Raw genomic sequence first — 26,763 nt, 5'->3', positions numbered from 1 at the left:
TGTGGTAACACGTGTCGTACCTTACACACACAGGGCGGCTGGCAGGGATCCTGGTTAATGCTGCCTTCACTGCTGCAGTTGCATCGCTCACACAGAGGGAATCCTGTATATCCAAACGCACACCTGTCACACTTCTCACCTGCGTATCCCTGCTTACAGATGCACGAGCCCACTGCCAAACCTGCAAAGACAAGAAAACACACCATTACAGCCTAAGCTCCTGCTCAACACACACACAGAACACTCAAAAACACACAAACAAACAGGAAAAAAAAAACTCATACTCATATCTTATCATGTTCACAGTCTCTTTAAGTGGCTTTTGGTTTTGGTGTTCACTGCTGTATCAACAGCTCATGTATAACATTCATAAATGGACATACTGTATGACAAAATAGAAATGGTCCAGTGACAGTTTGCTGTGTCATGTCAGAGTGAAACTCAACGATTTACATTTTAAATAAAAAATAATGTAGGATGTATAAATAATAAATTTACAATAAATTTAAAAGCTTTTCTATGTGTGTCACTAGGTGCCTTTACATGGAGCACTGTAATCGGTTTAAAAGTCCAATCCAAATGAAAATGCTCCATATAAACACCTCAGTTGGAATAAAAAATGCTCAGACCAAATGAAATTGTAATTGGTTTGAGAGAAGTGGGATAAACCTTTCTATAAACTGAACAAAATTAAAATTCTGCCATGTAAACATGTTAAAACCGATTACTTTGCGCCGATGTCAAGCAGGACAAGTGTCACACCAAGGCCATTTGCAGGCCGTGCCCCCCGTCCATCCTCTCTCCTCCTTGCTAAACACGATAGATTTCGAAAGCGAAAATGAAACCGGTAAAACAGCGCACATAAGAAAGCAACTACACGATTTCGTGATCGTCAGCAACTACATGCGATCAGAGATCACATGCTTTGATTCAATGTTCAGCAACTCTTGATTAAGAAATTGTGTATTTGTTCCATTTAAGTACAGTAAAACTTTTCAGTATCCTTCATGCTTTAACATTAAGAAATTAGGGTGATACGATGATATGTGTTGATCAGCTGGCTGAGATCAAGCTATATTGTGTTTATCATTTTTCTGGTAGATATATCTGTGCAACTTAGTTATTAGAAACTGCAAACGAGAAATCAATTTGGTTCTTGTACGTTACAAGAAGACGACCGTATGAGTGAGTATGTGTCGTGTTTTGACCACATGACTGAGTGCTCAAATGAACGCAAGTCTGCTTATTCTAAGCAAGTGCATACAGCTATCAAAAATATAAACGCAAATACTGACGTTTTTTTACTCTGGTGATTTGTATTTGTTTTCATTGTACGCTATTAGCATGTCCCAGAATTGAAGGCCCAGCACATATAAACACCACATCGGATTAGATAGCGTCTCATGTAAACAGTCTACTGAATCATTCAATCAGAATGATTTTAATTGCAATGACAAAAAAATGTACATGTAAACGTGGCTACTGTAGTCTTTTTGTAGCTTTTTTGGTCTCCCTTATTTCTTCCTTTATTATCTGCACCTGTGTCTAGTTAGTCTTGTTATCTCCTGTGTATTTAAGTCCTTGTGTTTCTTGTGTTCTTTGTCAGGTCTTGTCCTATGTTGTGTTAGCTGCCTCTGTTCTGTGGTGGTTTCTGATGCTGCGTTAAGTCCTCCTGGGATTTTCGTACTTACGATTTGAGAAGTCATCATTATGACGTCAGGTATGTTCAAGTCACTTTGATCGAAACAAGATGGCGATTTATCTTTTCTACATAAAATTCAACGATTAAACTCTGAATCTACAAAATGATGACTAAAGAATGTGCATCATTGTGTTTTTGCTTTTTCTGTTCTTATTCAATTTATGAAGGTGATGTAAACTGCATCATTATATATTCTATGGTAATTATACAATAATATAATATTTTGCATATGTAACTTATGTAGTTTTATTGTACATTACAAAAAATTTATTCATTTCAGCAAATTTACAGCCAATACAGATGCTGCATATCTATTGTCTTTGGCTGCGCCCATTGTATCCGACATGTTTTTTCACTGACACACCCTCAGCTTGGAAACTCGGGGCTTAAAGAAAATTTCAAGTTTCCCACATCTAATAACAACTTTGTTGTGCCGTTCATGTGCGTTAAACTCATTATAAATACAATCTATCCTTGTCCTTTATTGTTTAATAAATACTGTGTTTGGATTGTACTCACACTCGTCTCTAAGTTCACCAACATAAAAATGCCATCCTAGAAACTCATTTTTCTTAAAGACGTCCAGAAAAAGTTAAATATTCAGAATATTTGCAGTGAAACAGTTTTCAAAATTTTCAAATGTCCAACTATCAAGGACAGGACAAATCCTCTGTTGTTTCCTTCAAATGGTAGGTTTCTTTTTGCTAATAAAATTGAATTCTACTACAGATTTTTCAACAAAACCAGCACACTATCATTACTAATTAAGCCAGTGGCAAATTTTATTCCGTCTACCATGTGATGCATTCAGGAAGGATGAGTGTTTACACTACAATGCACTGTGCTCATGCGCTTCTAATGACCTCCATATGTGGTTTCGGTGATACGATCAATATCGACAAATATCGTGTGGTGTTGTGTTGTACCTTCGGTGGCCTGACTCTCATCTGGAACACATGCAGAGTGCAGTGAACCTCTCAGGTCACATGAGCAGCGTCTGCAGGGCCAGTGCTCGTCTGGTCTCACCTGGGGAAATATCCACATGATGCTCAATTACACAACAAATACCATTTGATTGTCCCTTCACTGAGTCCTGCATTAAAAATGATGTTGACCCATGACAACAGTTCATGTCTAATCTAGGGCTGGATTTAAAGTCACACCATGAATAAAGAGGGGCAAGAAAGTTATCAGAACAGAAAAAAGAAATTTACCTCTTTTGGTCTATAGTAGCCGTCTTCACATGATTGACAGTTAATGCCTACTGTGTTTTCAGAGCAACCAAGGCAGACTCCGCCCCCCTCATATTCACCATGAATATTCAAACTCAGCTTAGCATCACCCACAGTATGGTTGAAATAGCACTCCTCTGATTTGCCGTGGCAGTTACACTCTGGCAAATAAAGATATCACACAATTATACAACAATAAGAGAAGCAGTTCAGCTTTACAAGCAGCTCCTGACACATGGCACTGAAAATATGGCAATACCACATGAGGAAGAGTTGATCTGAATACTGGCACAGGTATGATTCAGCCACAGGTAATGACAGGTGTGCTGATACTCTGACCAACAGCACAATGAATTCAGGATCTTCCATCGCTAGGCCAAACGAGATGTCAAAATCTCTGCTACTAATTCAAGAATGTCCCGTTAAAGCTAGTAACCGCAGCTTGGCCCTTTCCTGAGAAATTAGTGGAGTAACAAAGCAGCTAGATTGAGTGATACTGCTTTAATACAGTATTTAAATAATCATGTTACATTACCTACATTTTAGACTCAATATTTCCAGTTACTTTGGGGGTTTTTGCTTTGCCAACAAAAACAGTTCCACATAAAGACACAGCAACACTGAGCAACAAACAGTTGCTCAGTAGCAAAGGGATACAAACAGTGGTAAGTCCCAGTGTTGGACTATTAAATCAGCCAATCTTAAAATGCTAATCAACAATTTAGACTAAAAGAACCAAACAAACTGCATAATATATATCAGGGTGTATTAACTTTTACATAAGGTGACTATGATGTGATGTCAGATGTCATATGATATGAACAGATGTTCCTAATGTTTATAGACCACACCTACAAAAAGACAAAAATGGTCAGTAAAGCAGCATGCTCAGTTCTGTGGAACAACCCCAGAACTGAAATCTCTTACTTTCACAGACATGGCGTGTGAGGAAGGTTCCCGCCATCCAGGGTTTCTGGTTGTAACCAGGGCAACAGCGGTCACAGCTCTCGCCACAAGTGTTGTGTTCACACTCACAGCTGAATTTCTGACATGGAAACCAAACAGTCAATCAAACCAACTGTGTATCATTTAGAAATAAAGAATCCCTTCCTATTAAAACTCAATCTGAGATTGCAAACACAATGCAGAACTGAGTAAGTGTTGAAAGCACCACTATTTTGGTCCAATCAAATCCAGGAAGGTGGGTGTTATCATTATGTTTACTAAAGCAGAGTTTTTTGGGGGGCTTTTTGTTACTTTATTATTGAGAGGACAGTGGAGAAATGACAGGAAAGTACTGGGTAGAGAGAGGGGAGTGGGATCATCATAGGACCTCGAGATGGGATTCGAATTTGGGTTGCCGTGACTGCAGTTGCGCTGTATGTGACCAATACAAATTTAAACTCTGTTATCATTCATCTATTGGCATTGTGTCAAATTGTGTATTGTTATTCAATCTCGCCCTCTAGACCTCTTTATATGCACATATTTAGATAATATATTTAGATATTTACACGTCTATAAAGTTATCTGAAAATGTGCTAGACATTATGTGGTGCTGTAAAGAAAAACGAAACGACGTTTTGATGATAGTGGTAGTGACTATTACACAAGCTATTACACACACAAACCTGTGCCACAAAATACAGCATTATGGCAATACAAGACACAAATGCAACTATTTAATTATTGTTTTTCTTTCTTTCTTTCTTTCTTTTTTTTTTTTTTTTTTTTGCGAGTGCTCCATAAAGGCCAAAAAGCCAAAATTAATTAACAACTTAGTAATAAAGCTCAAGCAATAAACCTAATTAAAGTGCACATATGAAATCATTTGAGGATAAAGATTCTTTAGCTTTCGATGACAAACCTTGGTGTACTGGTTGAGAGGGCAGGCCTTAGCATGACCATAACAGATGCACATGCCTCCTACTGATATATCCTTAATGGAGTAGTAATACTGAAAAACAAAAGCAATACAATCACATTAAACTCAAACTCTACTGCAATACATAACTTAATTACTGCATCCACTAAAATGGAAACAAGGACCAGAACTAACTGTTGTCTATTTCCTACACTTTACCCTCCAAAGTGAGAGGTCAGGGTTTATAATAATAATAATAATAATAATAATAATATTAAATAATAATTTATTGTTGTTGTTGTTATTGTTATTGTTATTAATATTTACAGAAGCAAATGTGACCATGGTGTAGCACTAAGGAAGCACAAAAAATTTTGGAAGCAAAGTATCTGTAAATTAAACTCAATGAACACTCATGCTTTTCAGCTACAAATTCACTTAACCCCTCACATGATGAAAGTGTGAGTTTTTGAAGCTGCCAAAATATTTTTAATATATAAATGAAAGTAAGGAATTCATCTAGATGTGAATTATTACCTACCAAAAAATCTGAAGTCTATTATCACTATTATGGTGATCAGTGTTCACATTGGGCACGTTGTCCTTGACTTTGGTCAAATTATTTTACTTTCAGCCACTGTTACTATTGTCTGCAATAAGTTTTGCTCCTGGCTTTATATATATATATATATATATATATATATACACAAGTTTTACACGTTTGAGTTGTATAACTTATTGAAAACATCAAATGACTACCAGCTGGACCAACACTGTATCAGCACTAACCAGCATATAACAGCCTGAACTAACATGGAATTAATGCTGGGTGTTTCAGCAAGGTACGTACACACAAACAGGATGCTGCAAAGGTAATACATATATTTTCCAGCACTACTGTCTTACACACCCTCAAAGGTACTGACTGAGCATCAATGAATAAACAAACACACTTTTATACTATATTTTTACTGCATACAGTGTGTGTCAAGCAAACAGATCAGTGATTTGAAAGTGTCACAGAGTCACAGTGTTAAACTTCCTGGGTAAGTCAAACTACCAAACTCAAAACAATACACTTTTATATCAGAATGACACACATCACCTTTAAGTTAGCCTCGTAATCAAACGCGAAAAAAGGCTTAAGACTCTCAGACTGCACTGTGACTCTTTGAACTAAATACTTTGGGTTCATTTATCCAAATTACTTAATGCATGTGAGAAACGTAATCCTGCATTTCAATGCAACTCTTCTTTGATGGAAACAGGTCAATCAGCGAGTTAATGACTTTGTAGGAGGAAGTGGGTGGGTGGAGGCGTGTGATATGGTGTCTTTGAGGAACAGAGAGGGCTGATTTGTTAATTACTGTATGATTTTAATTAAAACCCATCTGTCTGAGGAGGAGAGGCTGGTAATGGATGAGGGGCCCAGGCAGCGTTAGCTCCAACCATCCACACTCACAGATGGCGTATGAATGGCACTGAGCAATGACAAACACATGTGTGGCACATTCTCCCTCTCACAGTAGCATCACGCTAGCACTGTAGCATCTCCAGCTCAACCTGAGGCACTCACCCGTCTGGTGACGATGGGGTCGATGTCTCGGGGGTCATTGAGGGCGAGGGTCATGAGGTCAGCATTTAGGGTACGTATCCTCTGGAACCGCAGGCGGATATAGCGTGCCGAGGTGAAGTTGAGTAATGTGGGTGATGGATCATCCGCACTGGGACGGCCGTTTATTAGTGAGGTGTGAATCTGAAAGAAAATAAGTGATGAATTGTGACATTGAATCACTGAGTCATTGAATCATTTACTCAATCATGCTTGATCCTGTTTTTTTTTTTTGTTTGGGGAAATAAAAACAGACAACTTTCTCGTGTCATACAGCTTAGGCAGAGGTAAATATATATTTCAAAATGTATAGTGCATTATTGTATAGTGCAATTGCAAGTAATCTTGCTAACCAAAAACAATGCTAAACAAAAATAATACAATTAACCCTCTGGTTTTCCTCACACTTGTTGTCCTCAGAGGCTGAAAACAAAGAAAATAAGCAATTTGTTTTATATTTTGATGGTATTACAAGGCACTAGATAATCTCCACCTTACAATTATGCTGCATTTTGTCTATATAAACTAAATCAGTTATACAATAATGCAGTTAAGTTAAAAATATAGCAAAGGTATTTCAAATCCATTGCATGGAAGACAGATCTGGTGGTAGAAAAAATCATATGTAATACCATGGTTTAACCACTAGATCCACTATATATATATATATACACAGCATTGTCAATAATACTTTGCTAATTTTTAGCCACACATTTCTGTATTTTTGATTTTTTTTTTACATTTCTTATTAATTTGCTGGACCTTGAAGATCACAAATGTCACATTTTCACAAATGTCACAACCTACCATATGTGCATAGAGCAAGTGCCAAAAAAATCACCAAGTTTTGTACCATTCTGATAAATTCAAATTGTTTGAGAACTTAAACCATTACATTTTTCTGTCCCAAATGACCAAAGACCACCAGAGGGTTAATTGAATATTACCTAATCAACAAATGAACAAAATTCAATCACAGTTTTAATGCCAATGCAGCTCAAGGAAGTGATGCGCACATGTGTGTGTGTGTGTGTGCAGCACTGGGCTGTTTTTCTTAGGTTAATGATGTGTGCTAATTAGTGCTGTGTGAGTTCATGCTGTCTGTTTTTAAAGGAGATAGAGCGACATTTGAGTCCAGGCTTGATCTCCCCACCCACCTCCCTCATTAGTACGGCACACACACACAATGCCGTTCAATATAATCCTATGATCTGACAGCTGTAAATTTGACTCTCAGAAAACACACACACACACGCACATCAAACCGGCTGCTGTAGGAGAACTTCCATCTCATTTATCATCCGTGTGTGGGTGTTCATGTCAGCCTGCTATTAGCTGTCAGACGCACTGTGTGGGGAAGTTAGCAGCTGTATTAATGCAAACATGCATAATTCTACATGTTTTTGGTTTGTATGTAAATGTGATCTGATATCTGTGTAAATGAGAGCGAGTGTGTGTTATTGAGTGGGCAGTGAACGAGAGGAACACTGGAGTTAGTGTACTGTTTGAGTTAGTGTGTGTTATTGTGAATATATTTTTCTCTTGTCTGTTTTCTCTAATTAAGAATTACAGTTAACGAGGTAACTTAAGATGCAGTCGAGTGAGACTCTGTGAGGTTCTTCGTGTTCATTTCTCGACCCTCTGTGCAACATATTCAAATAAATTTAAAGGGACAGTTCACCCAAAAATGGCTATTCTGCCATCATTTACTCATGCTCATGTTGTTCCAATCTCATATATGTACATTTCTGAACATTTAATGTCCATGTATGTATTTGGTAATCAGTCATGTAATAATATACGGTCAGATTACCATGTGAGGTTAGCCAGTCAAACAGGATGGACATGAAAATCTAAATTATGATACCTTGTTTAACACTTAAAATGATTTTAATGAAAAAAAAAAATATACAGGTTATAATTTCTTCAGACTATGCCATTTGTGTCATCTCAAAATGGCATTAAAACCTTTTCACTGTGCTTCTTAATTTTGTTGCCCTGTGAGTAAAGGGGTTCCTCACCTCGCCGTTCTCCAGAGGATGGATTTTAGAGTAGAAGGAAGTACAGATGACCTCATCATCATGGATGTAGGATGGCGGGCCTGTTCTGGGGACGACGTTGAAGCGTGTGATGCACTCTGTGTCTGTAATCGCATAATACTGCCACGGCGTGTATGTTTCACCGTCCAAAGAACGTTCTAGAACCCAGTTTCCAGGCCGAGGGGAGTTTGCAGCTTTCAGGATCACATAAGCGATCTGGAAGACCTGTGTGAGAGGAGAACATAGAACAGTATATTAGTATTCTCGCAAATATACACTTTAATTGATATACCTCATACACTTTACTTCTGACAGAGTCTGCAACATTTTTAACAAGAATTTTAGAATTAATCATTTTGAAGCCTTATTTATTTATTTATTTATTCATTCTTCAGAAAAGACATTAAATTGATCTAAAATGACAATAAAGACATAATGTTACGAAAAAATATATATGTTTCAAATGAATGCTGATCTTTTGAACTTTCTATTAATCTGTGAATTCTAAAAAATAAAAACCATCATGGTTTCCACGTAAATATTGTGCAGCACAACTGTTTTCAATATTGATAATAATCAGAAATGTTCCTCGAGCAGCAAATCAGCATATTAGAATGATTTTTGAAAGATCATGTGACACTGAAGACTGGATTAATGAAAATTAAATTCTGATCACAGGAATAAATTACATTTACTTTATATTCACATAGAAAATAGCTATTTTGGACTGTAATAATATTGAACAATATTTCTGTTTTTATTGCTTTTTTGGTCAAATAAATGCAGCCTTAGTGAGCAAAAGAGATTTCTTTCAAAAACATTACTTTTTTTTTTTTTTTTTTTTTTTTTTTTTTTAACCAACTTTTGAATTGGTGCATAATATATGTTGTATTTACTGATTTATTCATTTATTTATTTATTTGACAAAATCTGATAGTTAAAGAATGTTACTTTGGTAATTTACCTAAAAAAAACAAAAAAACAAAAAACAAAAACATTTTAATGAAAATAATTTGTATTTTAAAAATATTAATTATGTGATAACTATTAAAAAAAAAAAAAAAAAAACAGGAAGGTTGTGCTGTAGTTTCTCCTTAGGAGGTACTTTAGCGGAGTTCACATACAATATAACACGGCCTGGAGGAGCTTATATAGAAGCTCAAATATAGTGATGCGCAGTCAAAGATGTGCCCATGTCAGCTATTTTACAACAACTTCAAACTCTCAGATTCATAAAAAAACTAATTCTGATCTTATTGTGAACTGTATTTCTGCAGGCTGATTTTCAGCACAGCATCTTTGATTACCGTCAAACACAAAACACCAAACCCTGTGATAACGCTCGCAGTAGACTCCCATAATGGATGAGCTTCTTGCAGGAGAACAGAAATGAAAGAGAAGATCTAAGAAAGAAAAGTAAAACTTGATTCCCATGATTCCTCACTCTTTTATTCAGCAGCAGCAGACCTGAGGCACACGCTTACACACACCGGCACACACACACAGACAGACACGTGAGTGTGTATACCGCGGTGTAACATGTTAAACGCTGTCCCTGACAGGTTCTCTGCGGCCTTCAGAAAGCTTCGGGGCGCAGTGACATTCCAGCTTACCTGAAGAGCTGACCTGAATAAAAAGAAAACATGAGAAACGGGGGAAAAAGAAGGTAGGCTGAAGTCTCTATTCATTTCTGTTACCTTTTTAGGTAACACCGCCCCATGAGAAACACACACACAGAAAACAACAATAGAGTTAGCATCACACGCTCTTTCATCTGTGGCAGATAACAGGCTCATGTTACCGTCTCTCAGAGCACAGCCACACACATCTCATGAGCCGCTCTGGACGGTCATTCACGCAGCACAATGATGTTTTGTGTGTCATGTTCGGAGGCAGGAGCGAGGTGAGGCCGGACCGACACAGACATGTCTGAATACACAATCATCTGACTGAACTATGAAAGACAGCTGTAATTCAAGGGCACGTCAGTCAAACGTGGGAGTGAACACTTCAAACTACACACTCAAGAATCATACACAAGGTTTATCACACAGCTGGAGGACTGCATTCTGATTGGTCAACTGCAGCGTTCAGTCATCAGCTACTTCTGAATAATGACACCATCCAGGGCAACACCGAAGGCCTGGGGTAATCATTGACTCCGGACCACTGAAGGCAATCATATAGATAATATATATATATATATACATATATAAAAACCTAAAAAAATATATATATAAACGTTTCTCTTCAAATGTGACTTCAAATGTTTCTTTGTAGTTCAGTGAAAGGAGGCACTTATACATGTGAGTGAGTGATCAACATTGAGTATGAGTTGTTTTATTTTCTTTATTTTCTATTAACAAAACAGAACAATAATAATAAAAACAATATACATCAAAATAAACAGATACACAGAAAAGCAGAATAATACACCTGCAAGCAATAAGGTTGCACATTTAGCATAAATTCAGCTGTCACTCAGAGCTTGCTATTTTGAGACCAAATATTTTGTAGTTATTAATAAACTCATATTTCATAAGTGCATATTTAGTCTACGTTTATGTTTAATAATAGCCTACCAAACAATCTGCCACAAATCTTAATGTTCCTGATGCCTTATATGTTGAAAGTGTATACTTGTCTGGCAACAGAAGCACAATTTGCTGAATCATTCAGATCTTTGATCATTAAAAAAAAAAGAGACATTCAAGGCGTAGATGACTTTGTTTCTTCATCAGATTTAGAGAAATGTGTAATGTCATCACTTGTTCACTAATGGAACCTCTGAATGAGAGTCCAAACAGCTGATAAAAACATCATGGTAGTCCACAACTTTACAAGTCAAAACAGTCCAAATGGGTGGATTTTAATGTGACGGACAACAAGGCTCTGCAGTAAAGCCATTCAAACCAGCACAATTTTTGCTGATGATATTCTTTTGTTTATGCCTGCAGTAATTATGAGTGAAACATCACATCATTATTGCCCATCAAACAGTGCCACCTCGAGGAATAAAGGTCAATTGCATGTATTGAGTCATTTACATATTTTTGCACATGGAAAATATACTTACACTACTACACACCTTGGGTCTCTAGAGACCCTACATACTTTTTACAAAAACAGATATTGTTTTATATGTTATAGTTTTTTTTATTCTTGTTATATTGTTTAGAATAAATAGATTGAGGAATACTAAGAAAGTTGATGTCAAACTGAATGACGACCTGGGTCACTAAAGACCTGAGGTATGCATTTAAGTGTTAATGATGCATTTGTTGTTTCTTACAAACTCACAGCTTTTGGCCTCACAGGATGTTAATTGATGGTCATGTGGTTTACTTGTGGATTATTGTGATGTTTTTATCAGCTGTTTGGACTCTCATTCTGACGGCACCCATTTACTGCATAGAATCCACTGGTGAGCAAGCGATGCAATGACACATTTCTCCAAATCTGATGAAGAAACAAACTCATCTACACCTTGAATGGCCTGAGGGTCAGTAAATGCAAATTTTTGGCTGAACTAATCCTTCAAGAGAAGAGTCAGGTGAGTCAGGGGTTTAAAAATCCATATAATGTAACTAAAATTCAGGCCATTTACTCTGAAAATCACACACCAACAAATCATGATGGGATGACAAAATTATTCCCAAACATAAATCTCCAGTGGCCTTTGTGTCAGTATACTGACTTCAAAGCTTTCTCAATAAAAACAGTGGGTTACTGCCTGTGTTAAACAGCTTTTGCCATCGGTCTAGTGACGCACAAAGCTTTTCGACATGAGGTTGTATCAGATGCCTTGGGACTGAGAACAGGATAGATGTACAGTACACAAACCCACAAATTCCTCCCTAGTTTATCCAGAACATTTCTTCAAACTAAACTGCTGCTGCTCATCTCACATGTGAAGAGATTATCCAATCATTACACTTATTTTCATGAGTCTTAAAGGAACAGTTGCAAAAAAACAGCACGTTTAATTGCAACTCGAGGAAAACACAAAAGAGAAATTTATATGACACACATTGCTTTGTTTGTCTGTAGTATTCATAATTAGATTAGTAATAAAACAGCAACAACAGAAGTCCTCTGGGAATACTATGTGAACGTGTGTGTGTGATCAGTGCTAAAGATGACAGCATCAGCAGCTGCCCTCGGGTGTTCATTTACGGCAGAGGTTCTCACCAGTAAAGGCCACATATTTCATAAGAGACAAACAAGCATCCCCGCAGTATGTGACAGAGAAAAGAAGAGCTATAAAAAACGTCATAACCCACGACCTGTCAGAAATGACACGACTCAAACACAGATGTGCACTCCTTTATCTGACTGTGTGCGCTGACCTAAGACCCTGCCTCCTGCATACACACACACTCACACAGATGACAGTATATTCTCTTTGTCATATCTCTTTTGTCAAAGATTATTCTCAAAGGCTTCAGCAACTTTCAGTTCAGCTGAACAAACTTGAGAAAACGTTTATTAACTGAAAAGCCAGAAGGGTAAACACTTAATTTTTCTGATATCATGATGAATCTGACATCATGTTACATGATTTGACTCAATAAATTTAAACTTAACCAGTATACACTGAAGTTTTTTTTTTTTTTTTTTTCGTCTGAAAACATGAAACTAATACATTTTGGCAATGTGTAATGCAATGTGATACATACACAAAAGCCAAATGTTTTTTAGGCCAAATGCTTGTGTGTGTGAGAGAGCGATAGAGTGTGTGTGCAAGAGCTCAAAGCAAAGACAACTTTTAATTGCATAAATAACTACCGCACTATTTTCCATACAAAGTAAAACGTAGCATAATTAGTTTAGTTCAGTATCACAATAACACAACACATTCCTCAAAGCTGAGAATTAATGAACAGAACACCTGTTTCTTCAGACGTATGCTGTTAGTCCGTGATTTGGACGTGATAATGAATAATAAAACATTGACATACCATACTTTGCTAGTCTTGCAAGAGGAAGCTTGTTTCTGAGTGCAGTGTGAAGGAAAGAAGCAAAACGTATGTGAAATATCTCAGGTTATGTATGTAACCTGGTTCCCTGAGAAGGGAACAAAACACTGCGTCATGGCGTTGTGGATATGGGAACGCTTCTGCTGGACTGGTGTCTGAAATCTTGACTGGTTAATGGTACAGTTGAGGTCAAAAGCTTACGTACACCCTGCATAATCTGCAAAATGTTAATTATTTTACTAAAATAATAGGGATCATACAAAATGCACATAATTGTTTGTATGCATTGTATTGACCTAAATAAGATATTTCACATAAAAAAGATGTTTAAATATAGTCCACAAGAGAAAATAATAGCTGCATTTATAAAAATGACCCCTTTCAGAAGTTTACAAACACTTGAGCTGTGTTGTTTGTTTAGTGATAGTTAAACAGTTAAACTGCCCGCTGTTCTTCAGAAAAATCCTTCATGTCACACAAATTATGTAGTTTTCAACTTTCCAACAATGACTGTTTGATTTTGAGATCCATATTCTGAGGGACTTATATGCAACTATTACAGAAGGTCCAAACACTCTTCTCACTGATATTTTAGAAAGAAAAACAATGCATTAAGAGCCGGGGGTGTAAAATGAAGAATGAAGATGTGTACATTTTTTTTTTTCTTTTTTTTTCATTTAGTATTGCACTTCAGAAGCTACAGAAGATACTTACAGTACATGTTTCCCAGAAGACAAAATAAGCTAAATTTACCCTGATCTTCAAATTCAAGAAAATTATGCTCTTAATGCATCATTTTCCTTCTGGATCATCAGTGAGCGTTTGAACCTTCTGTAATAGTTGCATATGAGTTCCTCAGTTGTCCTCAGGGTGAAAAGGTGGATCTCAAAATCATAGTCATTGTTGAATAGGGTTCAAATACACAAAAATGGTGAAAAACCAAAGAATTTGTGGGACCTGAAGAATTTTTCTGAGGAACAGCAGCAGTTTAACAGTACAGGACAAATAAGGGACTCATGAACAACTATCACTGAACAAAAGATCACAGTTGTGATACATCATTCAAGTATCAACACAGTATTTTCATAAATTCAACTATTATTTTCTCTTGTAGACTATATATAACTGTTTTTTTATGTGAAATATCTTATTCAGGTCAGTACCAAATAAACAAGAGCATGCATTTGGTATGATCCCTGTTATTTTGGTAAAATAATTAACATTTTGCAGATTCTGCAAGGTGTATGTGAACTTTTGATCTGTAGGTCAGGTGATGAAAGCATGGTGCGTCAGCAAAAACCATAAAATGACATCTTTGTCACAGAATCCCCAGATTCCAAGTGCCTGAAGGAAAATGTGTCAGGCATGCCCAAAGTTTGTCAGTGTGACACAGCATCTCATTCCCTTCTCAGAGAACCAGGTACAAATCTACATATCTAATTCCCTTTATACGTTCAAACCGGCGCTGGCACTATGGAAATATTAATACCAATGCCACCACACCAGCATTTATGCCACTGGCCTGAGCGGTCAGACCTCTCAAGGACTGATCAATGTGTGATCAATGTGACTATTCTTGAATGTAATCCAGTCTGGGGTGCAGAATAACTTTGAACAGTCCAGAGGCAAAATCCAAGCAGGACGAATCTACTGAAAGGACCTGCAGATCTTCTGCTCTTTTCTGAGAAGTTTCCATTCCCTGGGCTTCAGCCCCTGCTTCGATAGAATGACTGTTCCCAAGTTTACATAAAGAAGTATTTAAATGTCAACCTAAGAGAGTTCAAAGGAATGACATGCTGAATACCTCAATAGCTGATTGTGCTTGGACAATTTTTTAAGCTTTATTTCTTAAAGGAGTGGAAAGAGTTGCACCCTGAGAGTAGAACTGACAGGTGAGAGTTGAGCAAAGACCCAGTCCTTGAAAGAATCAGAAAATATCTGAAATATTAAAAAGCAGGAATAAGCTCTTTCGATTTATAGAAGAACTAAGGATCACAAGGACTATGAAAAATTTAGGTCAGAGGAGTATAAAGGAGGCAAAAAAAATTATATAGGAAAAAATAAAAGTAAAAAAGGTAGTGTTTGGTAGTCTTTGTGAAAGGTGCTGAATAGGTGAACAATTGGCAAATTAAAATGTACTGTATTGGGATTAAATATTGATAATGAGAAAAAATTTGAAGAATTTATTTTCATTAACTGCAAATACCTTAGGGGATAAGATTCCTTTGTCTAGGGGAATGATTTTAAGTGGTTTTATTTAAAAATAGGGCTCTTTCTTTTTTACTAAATTTATAGTAGTCCAAAATACTAAGATGTTAGAAGATCTTCAAGTGTCTAAGTCAAGTGAGCCTCACATATCCTGAAAAGCAAAGCCAAAACATTTTGATTACCCCTGGTTGCTGGCTGCATTATAGGTTAATGAGCCCCAGCCTCTCCATGTAAACAAATGTTTCACGAGTTCACCCTTACATCTAATCTGGTTGAGCAAACAGTAAGCATATTTTGGCTTGCTGTCCTGGGGGAGGGCCCAGAATAGGGCCCGAACCCAGAGAAATCCCCGCATCCCTAGTATGGGATGGGAACAGATTAAGAGTGAGGAGTTGGGGCGGAGGAGGGATGCCGGAAAACTGTCGTATGATGGAGGTAAGTAGGCTGTATGCATATATACGACTTGTGCTAGTTAGGATGATTAGCTAGGCAAGTTACACCTGTGCCAAATTGGTTGATTATCTGATCGTGCTCCTCCTGAACCTTGTTATTACAACATCATTACGTGAGCCAGACTAAAAAATGTAATTACAAAAAAAACGTATTTATAAACTTAATTATAAAAAACACATTTTTCCGCAAAGATGGTGTAACACACTTGAGAAAGCAAACAAGCGTGATTGGTATTTGGGTTCTTTTTGTTTATTCAGCGAGCAGTTTTACAAGTCTTGCCATGGCTCTGTGCAACACAACAATGTGTGAACTACTACAACTACTAACGTAGCTCTTTTTTCTTCTGTTTCAGGTCTGCTTCGGGGATTCCCATCGGACTACCGCCACCCACTGGACATTCATCGCCTGATCAACTGTGAGTATGCAAGAAATGCGTGCTTGTACTGAATATTTTTTTAACCAGGTAAAACAATTAATCACTACTGAACAAACATTACAAAGAAAAATTAATATACACTATATTGCCAAAAGTATTCGCTCACCTGCCTTGACTCGCATATGAACCTAAGTGACATCCCATTCCTAATCCATAGGGTTCAATATGACGTCAGTCCACCCTTTGCAGCTATAACAGCTTCAACTCTTCTGGGAAGGCTGTCCACAAGGTTTAGGAGTGTGTTTATGGGAATTTTTGACCATTCTTCCAGAAGCGCATTTGTGAGGTCACACACTGATGTTGGACGAGAAGGCCTGGCTCTCATTCTCCGCTCTAATTCATCCCAAAGGTGTTCTGTCGGGTTGAGGTCAGGACTCTGTGCAGGCCAGTCAAGTTCATCCACACCAGACTCTGTCATCCATGTCTTTATGGACCTTGCTTTGTGCACTGGTGCACAGTCATGTTGGAAGAGGAAGGGGCCAGCTCCAAACTGTTCCCACAAAGTTGGGAGCATGGAATTGTCCAAAATGTCTTGGTATGCTGAAGCATTCAGAGTTCCTTCCACTGGAACTAAGGGGCCAAGCCCAGCTCCTGAAAAACAACCCCACACCATAATCCCCCCTCCACCAAACTTTACACTTGGCACAGTGCAGTCAGACAAGTACCGTTCTCCTGGCAACCGCCAAACCCAGACTTGTCCATCAGATTGCCAGATGGAGAAGTGCGATTCGTCACTCCAGAGAACGCGTCTCCACTGCTCTAGAGTCCAGTGGCGGTGTGCTTTACACCACTGAATCCGACGCTTTGCATTGCACTTGGTGATGTATGGCTTGGATGCAGCTGCTCGGCCATGGAAACCCATTCCATGAAGCTCTCTGCGCACTGTTCTTGAGCTAACCTGAAGGCCACATGAAGTTTGGAGGTCTGTAGCGATTGACTCTGCAGAAAGTTGGCGACCTCTTCGCACTATGCGCCTCAGCAACCGCTGACCCCGCTCCGTCAGTTTACGTGGCCTACCACTTCATGGCTGAGTTGCTGTCGTTCCCAAATGCTTCCACGTTCTTATAATACAGCTGACTGTTGACTGTGGAATATTTAGGAGCGAGGAAATTTCACAACTGGACTTGTTGCACAGGTGGCATCCTATCACAGTTCCACGCTGGAATTCACTGAGCTCCTGAGAGCGACCTATTCTTTCACAAATGTTTGTAAAAACAGTCTGCATGCCTAGGTGCTTGATTTTATACACCTGTGGCCATGGAAGTGATTGGAACACCTGATTCCGATTATTTGGATGGGTGAGTGAATACTTTTGGCAATATAGTGTATATTGGCGGGTCTAGCTTTTTATACAAAAAAAAAAAAAAAATATTATCAAGATGCATATTTTAGATTTCTCCACAATAGTCTCCATTATTTTAGGTTCTTTTGGGTTTAGGTTCTAAGTTCTAAGATTTTTTTCCCCTTCAAAATTCATTCAAATGGGCTGGATATTCCAGTTTAAATCAAGTTTAGATCTTATTCAACTGATACTTCTTTAATTAACGGATTTCATAAAAAGAATTAAGAAGATTACTAACAGTAAAATGTGTGGTATGGTACTTTATAGAAGTCAATCATTCAATACCGTTAGATAAATTAAGTGTCATAGGTTAATCAAGTATGGTGATAGCCTGGTTAAACTCTTATTTAAATGGGATAGTTCAGAGGGTAGAAACTAATGGTATTCTTTCTGAGGAAACAGTTGTTAATAATGGAGTTCCTCAGGGAAGTGTCCTAGGCCCCCTTTTGTTCTTATTATACATAAATGATATGCAAGCTGTTTGTGATTGTAACTTGTTTTTATATGCTGATGATTCCGCTTTACTGTTTCAGACAAGGATGTTGGTAGAATACAAGTGATATTAAGTAAGGAGCTCAGTAAGAGTTTGGCTCTCTGAAAATAAACTTACTGCATTTAGGTAAAACAGAATCTATATTATTTGGGTCTAAAAGTTACGTTTATGTAAAAGGCCAAGTGGCTCACTGAAGATAAATAAGCTGGAGATTCAGTGATGTACAGTAGGTGCTGCACCACACAACGTCACCTGACTTCACATCAGCCAATTAAGATTGATGTGTTTTCACGTGTTTCAGACACCGGTCACACACAAGCATTTTACACTTTAACACCATTATGCAGCGTCAATGTTCCACTTAGAAAAAGGAACCTAATGTGAAATTAAACTTCATCCTTTTTTTGGCGTAATATTTTTAATGTGAAAGAAATTGGAGTACATGGGAAATCTCGCAGAATCTCTCAAGACTTGAGAATAATCATTACGCAACAATTCTGTAAGAGCTTTATTTCAACAAGACAGTTTGTCTTTGCCTTATGTTTATTCATATTGGAATCAGTTGACAGACACTACTGTTTGGAAAAAGGTTTGGTTAATGCCTAATCGATATTTACTGTAATTACAAAAAGGGTTAAGGAAGTATCATTCAAAATTATACACAGGATTTACCCAGCAAAATGGGTGAAGTCATGAACCCCCCATCTCTGCTGTCCAAATTTTTTTGTGCTGCGCCATGGCTGCATTTATTATGCTTCTGTCTTCTGTCAGCTCGCTTTCTGATTGGATATTGTTTAGTTTTACATGATAATCTGTATGTTTGTCCTCGGGATTCCCCCCACACATCAGAATGAATATTTATGTTTCGAGATCGGGGCGCCTCCAACGTTCTTCCGAGCAGATTCAGACCCCCTTAAAGGGGTCATCTGATGCCCATTTTCCACAAGTTGATATGATTCTTTAGGGTCTTAATGAAAAGTCTATAATATACTTTGGTTAAAAATTCTCAATGGTTGTGTAAAAAAATCATCCCATTCTGAGGGATTGTTCCTTTAAATGCAAATGAGCTCTGCTCGCCCCGCCCCTCTCTTCTCTTTGTGGAATGACGAGCTTGTTACTTTAGTCGTGTTTAGCCGCTAAACTTGTTAACTAGCACGTTATTAGGAAAGGCGATCGTAAAGATTCATAAAAAAAACCCTTATACTCACTTCTGCTGTAGGTGAGGCTGGATCACGAATGATTTGAGCGAACATAGACGTGTTAATGTTGATCGGGAGCCGCATTCCCTTCACAAACAAACGTAATCCACTGCATCTTCAGCGGCTCAGATGTCGGGAGTAAAGTCACTAAGACCAAGCCACAAACTATCTTAAAATGTCTGTTGCAGACAATCTGCCTCGGAACGTAAACATTTTAGAAACATTTGATGGTAATGAGCTTTTAAAAAGGTATTGCCTTAGGTTTTAAAGGTTATCCCAACTCCAGATTATCTTTTGATTATAACCTTGTTTTCATTAACCAGTTGGGCAAGAAGTAACAGCTGTTCTTGCATCCAGTTCTTTTATGCTGACATGTCTTACTATCAGCCATGATAATTCTACTCTGTTAATTAAAAGGCTGTTTATATGCATGCATATTCACTAATAGTTTACAAGAAGCACACGTGTAAGAGGCTGACACATAGCCTGCATTTTAAAATCTTTATTTGATTATGGCAACATTTTTTTATTTTTAAAATATAAAAATACCCCTCCTGTCTCAGCCAATCACTATGTGCATAGTTACGCTTGTTGACATCATCCATAGCATCGAGGTCAACCCCGCCCCTACTCTTAGCTTAACACTTCTCTCTATTCCTTAGTAAAAGTTTATCTCAGCAGCTTTATAAATAGGTTTTAAGAGAAAACTCTTAGCTAAAAACTTTTAAGAAAAAAGCCCTGTTGTTTAGATCATGTGTAACTTTGTTGTTTAACTTCGTTAAATTTTGAGTAGCATATAGCTTTGTGTGTCAGCTTTTTTAGCATTTGTACTTCAATGTCTGTCTAACCACATCTAACCACACTGCTATGCCTTTTGCTTTTATATGTTTGTTTTTGAGTAATGGCATCTTTTATGCAGAGTTCTGTTGGCCACCTTCACTGTCAGCTGCTAAACTCTGTATTTCCTCTGCAGTGATCATTGGCTTCTCTGTGGCTTTTCTCTCAATTTTTATTGCAGAGAATGCTGGGTGAATGTGTTTTCTAAGCAGTGTAGGTGGTTTGATTTCCACTTCCTGGTAATTGAACCAAATGAGACATCCAAACATCTGGATATTGTTTTGTATTCTTTTTTCCATTTCAGCATTTGTTTAACTTGGGGATTTTATTTTCACCATTTGTTCCTTTAACTGTGGGAATTTAATCCAGAAAATATTTTAATAATGCACAGGCAAATACCTATGTAAACAGCATTTTTTAAAAACATTTATTTTATTTACTGGCAATTTTAAAATAATTATTTTTTTTCCTCACTCAGATATGCACATCGCATATAAATAAACTGGAGATTTTAATAAACAATGTGAATTTCTGTAAAATGTGCACTAGAATGATATAAAGTAACTGTGTGTGTTTGCACATAAGTGTTTATAGAGGGCTTTAGTTTGATTAGTGTAACGGAGAGTCCAGGGAAGCATGATAGATCCAAGTGCGAGCTTTTATTGAACACAACGTAGTCAGACAGGCAAGGTCGATCTCCAAACAAACAGTAATATCCAGGGCAAAAACAATAGCGAAATCCAGAAAACAGGCAGAACGTCAAAATACCAGGTGAGCAGTCCAAAAGTAACAAAGAAACAAGGCAATGAAACAAGGCAAAAACTATGGCAAGAAACTAGAACAAAACAATGGCAAAAACAAGGCAAAACTATGGCAAGAAACAAAACCGTGGCATGAACAAAACAAGGCAATGAAACAAGAGAAAACGCTTAGTAAAGTCCGCACAGCAAAACAATACTTCGCAGTTTCCTGTTTGGCATGGCCTGCCTTTTATGGCTGCCAAACAGGAAGTTACCAGAGAAGCAGCAGAGGGAGCAGCAACAGGCAGTCAATGGGTGAGGGCTCCCTCTGCTGGCGTGGCGTTACAGAATCCCAGGCAGAGCAGACAGGAGCAGAGATATCCAAAGTGGAACTAGTGACATCCATAGCAGAGCTGTGTTTTCACTGACGATTTCCTTGGCCGTGGCATGACAGGCAGAGAGTTCATGATTGGTCCTCTTGACTGTGGCATGGCGGGCAGAGAGTTCATGGGAGGACGCCGCCCCCATAGGAGGATCTACAGCAGGTGCTGACACCTCTGGAGGCATGGGCGCAGATTCTTGGGCAGGTGTGGCAGGGAAGTTATAAATGGCCTTCATGGCCGTGACAGGACAGGCAGAGAGTCCGTGGGGAAACGCCGCCCCTTTAGGAGGTTCTGCAGCTGGAGCTGCCACTTCTGGGGGCATTGGCGCAGACTCATTGACAGAAGAGGCCTCTGGCGTAGACTTGTGGACAGGCGAGGCCTCTGGAGCAGATTCGTGGACAGACGAGACCTCTGGAGCAGACTTGTGGACAGACAAGGCCTCTGGAGCAGACTTGTGGTCAGATGAGGCCTCTGGGGCAGACTCATGGACAGACGAGGCCTCTGGAGCAGATTCGTGGACAGACGAGGCCTCTGGAGCAGATTCGTAGACAGACGAGGCCTCTGGAGCAGACTCGTGGACAGACGAGGCCTCTGGAGCAGACTCGTGGACAGACGAGGCCTCTGGAGCAGACTCGTGGACAGACGAGGCCTCTGGAGCACAGTGTGCAGCCCACACACTGAAAATGGCAACGGCCATTACCGGCAGCACGGTAGATAATGGGATGTCTGTGGGCCTTGAGGGTGTGGATGCTGTGGACTTGTGGCTTGGGAGCGTGGGCACTGGGGGATCAGCTGAGATGTGATGAGGTTCTTGGTGGTCAGCTGAGATGTGATGTGATTTGGGAAGGTCAGAGGGGACCTGGTTAGGTTCTGGCAGGACAGCAGTTTCTTGACTTGACTCAGGGAGGCCTGCCGTGACTTGACTTTACTCAGGGAGGCCTGCTGTGACTTGACTTGACTCGTGAAGAACAGCTGTGACTTGACTTGGCTCAGGGAGATCAGCTGTGGCTTGACTTGGCTCATGAAGGTCAGCTGTGGCTTGACTTGGTTCATGAAGGTCAGCTGTGGCTTGACTTGGTTCGGGAATAACAGCGGCAACTTGACTTGGCTCATGAAAATCTGCTGTAACTTGACTTAGCTCATGAAGATCAACTGTGGCTTGGCTTGGCTCAGGAACAACAGCAGGAACTTGACTTGGCTCATGAAGAACAACCGTGGCTTGGCTTGGCTCATGGACGACAGCAGCAACTTGACTTGGCTCATGAAGATCAACTGTGGCTTGGCTTGGCTCAGGGAAGACAGCAGCAATTTGACCTGACTCGTGAAGATCTGCTGTAACTTGGCTTGGTTCATGGAAATCAGCTGTGGTTTGACATAACATAGACAACCCAGCTGTAACGTGACTTGACTCAGGAACAACATGGCTTGACTCAGGAACAACAGCTGTAACGTGACTTGACTCATGGGAAACAGCTGTGATTTGGCTTGACTCGTGGGGCACAGCTGTGACTTGGCTTGACTCGTGGGGCACAGCTGTGCCTTGGCTTGACTCGTGGGGCACAGCTGTGACTTGGCTTGACTCGTGGGGAACAGCTGTGACTTGGCTTGACTCATGGAGAACAACAGCTGTGTCTTGGCTTGACTCATGGAGAACAACAGCTGTATCTTGGCTTGATTCATGGAGAACAACAGCTGTGTCTTGGCTTGACTCATGGAAAACAGCTGTGACTTGGCTTGATTCATGGGGAACAGCTGTGTTTTGGCTTGACTCCTGGAGAAAAGCAGCTTTGGCTTGACTTGACTCTGTTGCTTGACCGGACTTGGAAGCTTGACCGGACTTGGAAGCTTGACCGGACTTGGAGGCTTGACTTGACCCTGGGGTAGCAGCCGTGACATGATGGAGCGCCATTTTAGCTGCCCATACAGCTACTAGGGGTGAGTCCAGCACGTGGGCCATCATGACCATAGGCGGCGTCCGAGAGCTGACTGCGGGTTCTGGGATGGCAGCCATCTTGTGGCGTGGCTTGGAGACGGCGGCCATCTTGTGAACAGGCTTGGGGATGGCGGCCATCTTGTGAACTGGCTCTGGGAAGGCGGCCATCTTGTGAGCTGGTTGAGGGAGGGCGGCCATGGCGGGTGCAGGCTCTGGACGGGCGGCCATGACAGGTGCAGACTCTGGACGGGCGGCCATGGGGTGAGCAGGCCCTGGAGCGGCAGGCACGGCGTGAGCAGGCCCTGGAGCAGCAGGCTTTGGCTTGGCAGGCATGACATGAACAGGCTTTGGCTTGGTGGACGTGACCTGAGCAGGCTTTGGCTTGGCAGGCATGACGTGAAAGGGTTCTGGCGTGATACTAACTATTCCAGACATGACAGAAACGTTGGGAGATACTGGGGGATAACAGGGTTCCTCATTAGCAATCCCCACAGTGAATGGTGAACCAGCCAGCAGCAGTGCAAAGTCAATGTATTGTTCTAGTGTGGCTGAGCATCTATTGTCTGGCATCAGGTCATATAAATAGTCCTTAAGTCCGTTGCAAAAGATACCCTTAAGGGCAATATCATTAAAGTCCACTAAATAGCACAAATTACAAAAATCCTCCACGTACTCCTCTATAGCCAGATTACCTTGACGCAGGCAGAAGAGGTGTGATGCTGGGTCCATGGCTGATCTGTGTCTAAAAGCTGCTGGATCTTTGGGGCGGCAAAGTATTCTGTAACGGAGACTCCAGGGAAGCGTGATAGATCCAAGTGCGAGCTTTTATTGAACACAACGTAGTCAGACAGGCAAGGTCGATCTCCAAACAAACAGTAATATCCAGGGCAAAAACAATAGCGAAATCCAGAAAACAGGCAGAATGTCAAAATACCAGGTGAGCAGTCCAAAATTAACAAAGAAACAAGGCAATGAAACAAGGCAAAAACTATGGCAAGAAACTAGAACAAAACTATGGCAAGAAACTAGAACAAAACAATGGCAAAAACAAGGCAAAACTATGGCAAGAAACAAAACCGTGGCATGAACAAAACAAGGCAATGAAACAAGAGAAAACGCTTAGTAGAGTCTGCACAGCAAAACAATACTTCACAGTTTCCTGTTTGGCATGGCCTGCCTTTTATGGCTGCCAAACAGGAAGTTACCAGAGAAGCAGCAGAGGGAGCAGCAACAGGCAGTCAATGGGTGAGGGCTCCCTCTGCTGGCGTGGTGTTACAATTAGTCACATTTCAAAATAGTATTGAGGTCAGGTGAACATCTGCAGTGACTGGAATATCACACACACACACACACACACATGATGTGTTTCCATGTTTTATGGGGACATTCCATAGGTGTAATGGTTTTTATACTGTACAAACCTTATTTTCTATCACACTACACCAACCCTACACCTAAACCTACCCGTCACAAGAGATTGTGCACACTTTTACTTTCTCAAAAAAAAAGAAAAAAAAAAAAAAAAAAAAAAAAAAAATTAATTCTGCATGATTTATAAGCCGGTTTCCTCATGGGGACCTAAAAAATGTCCCCACTAGGTCAAAATTTACTGGTATTACTATGCTTGTGGGTACATTTTGTCCCCATAATGTGATAAATACCAGGTACACACATACACACACACACACACACACACACAATACCTACCTAATTCCTACAATGAATCATAAATCATATGCACAATCACTACACTGCTGCAACCTGAAAAGTAAAATGCACATATGTGTACAAGGCTAGAAAATATGGAAAAATTGCAAATGCACAGTCATGCAGACTCTGCTCCTGATGAAACATATGTGTACCGTGTGCAAACAGAGCAGCCAATGGACAACTGAAGTATTCAAGCAGCTTGACATCAACCTACACCTAAAGTCAAACATCTGTATCTTAACTTAAAGAAACGGTACACCCCAAAAATTTACATTTACATAAAACTTAATGAAGATGAGCTTGTTTGTTCTACAGTTTTGGAGAAATGTGTCATTCCATCACTTGCTCACTAATGGATCCTCTGCAGTGAATGGGTGCCATCAAAATAAGAGTCCAAACGGCTGATAAAAACATCACAATAATCGGTAACACTTTATTTTGATGGTCTCTTTTGAAGATTCTATTGACAATAAGTAACGCTGCACCTACATATCAACTAACTCTCATTAGAGTGTTAGTAGACTGTCTGCTTAATAACTGCTAACTCTTTATTGTGATGGTCTCCCAACAGATGTACTACTGACTATAAATAATTTTTCAAGTACACGTCAACTTAATCTAACCCTAACCCTACCAGTCTACTAATACTCTAGTAACACTCTGGTGAGAGTTAGTAGATATATAGGTGCAATGTTACTTATAGTCAACAGAATGAGTTAAAGGGACCATCAAAATAAAGTGAAACCCAATAATCCACAAGTAATTTACACCACTCCAGTCCATCAATTAACATCTTGAGAAATAAAAAGCTGCATATTTGAAGGGGGAAAAATACATCTTTAAGACATTTTTATCTTTAAACCATTTCTTCTGGCTAGTCCATAATTCATAATAACACTCCCTCCAGTTAAAACACCATCTCTTATTATCTTTTGAAGATTTTGGCTTCTCAAGATGTTAATTGATGGACTGGAGTGGTGTGAATTACTTGTGGATTATTGTGATATTTTTATCAGCTCTTTGGACTTTCATTCTGATGGCATCCATTCACTGCAGAGAATCCATTGGTGAGCAAGTGATGCAATGAGAATGGCCTGAGGATGAGAAAATTTTCAGCAAATTTTCATTTTTAGGTGAACCATTCCTTTAAGACTAACGCTAAACATCAGCAGCCAGCAGCAGTCACTGAAGGAGTCCAGTTAGCCATCTAAAACATATTACACATAAAGGAGAGTGAACAGTGTGTGTGCATAACAGCCTGCTGTTTATAAATAACCGCTTAATTCAATTGAATCAATTTCCTCAGTTGAGACGGGTTTTGCTCTAGTGCTCAGCGTGCTGAACGAGAGCCTGTAATGTGTTAGCGCAACGTTTGTCATTGCCACGACAGGTTGTCAGGGAGTGAGTGATGGTAAGATGGCAGTCGTGGCTCGATGCTGTATGTGTGATTGCCGTCAGTAATTACACACCCTCTCATCTGATTTATTAACTCTAAATGTCCTCTACAGCCCCTCTAATGAATACTCAAACCCTGTCACACTCATTTGTCTTCTTTCTTGCCACCACCCCTCTCTCTTTCTCGCTCTCTGTCTCTTTGTCAC

At 39.4% G+C, this 26,763-nt stretch overlaps 1 protein-coding gene across 3 annotated transcripts in view; it reads right to left on the bottom strand.

The window, feature by feature from the left end:
- Positions 1–26,763, bottom strand: part of lama2 (laminin, alpha 2) — a 224,208-nt gene that overhangs the window by 131,908 nt on the left and 65,537 nt on the right. For all 3 annotated transcript variants that reach the window (XM_051138593.1, XM_051138594.1, XM_051138595.1), the window contains exons 4-10: positions 8,432–8,674; positions 6,375–6,554; positions 4,802–4,891; positions 3,862–3,979; positions 2,917–3,095; positions 2,629–2,728; positions 21–181 (exon numbers count right to left, since the gene is read on the bottom strand). In XM_051138593.1, coding sequence (XP_050994550.1) covers positions 21–181; positions 2,629–2,728; positions 2,917–3,095; positions 3,862–3,979; positions 4,802–4,891; positions 6,375–6,554; positions 8,432–8,674 — 1,071 coding nt within the window. The remainder of the gene's footprint in view (positions 1–20; positions 182–2,628; positions 2,729–2,916; positions 3,096–3,861; positions 3,980–4,801; positions 4,892–6,374; positions 6,555–8,431; positions 8,675–26,763) is intronic.

This window comes from Labeo rohita, chromosome 20 (assembly GCF_022985175.1).
Source record: "Labeo rohita strain BAU-BD-2019 chromosome 20, IGBB_LRoh.1.0, whole genome shotgun sequence".
Classification (NCBI taxonomy): domain Eukaryota; kingdom Metazoa; phylum Chordata; class Actinopteri; order Cypriniformes; family Cyprinidae; genus Labeo; species Labeo rohita.
This window is presented reverse-complemented; position numbering and strand designations above follow the sequence as displayed.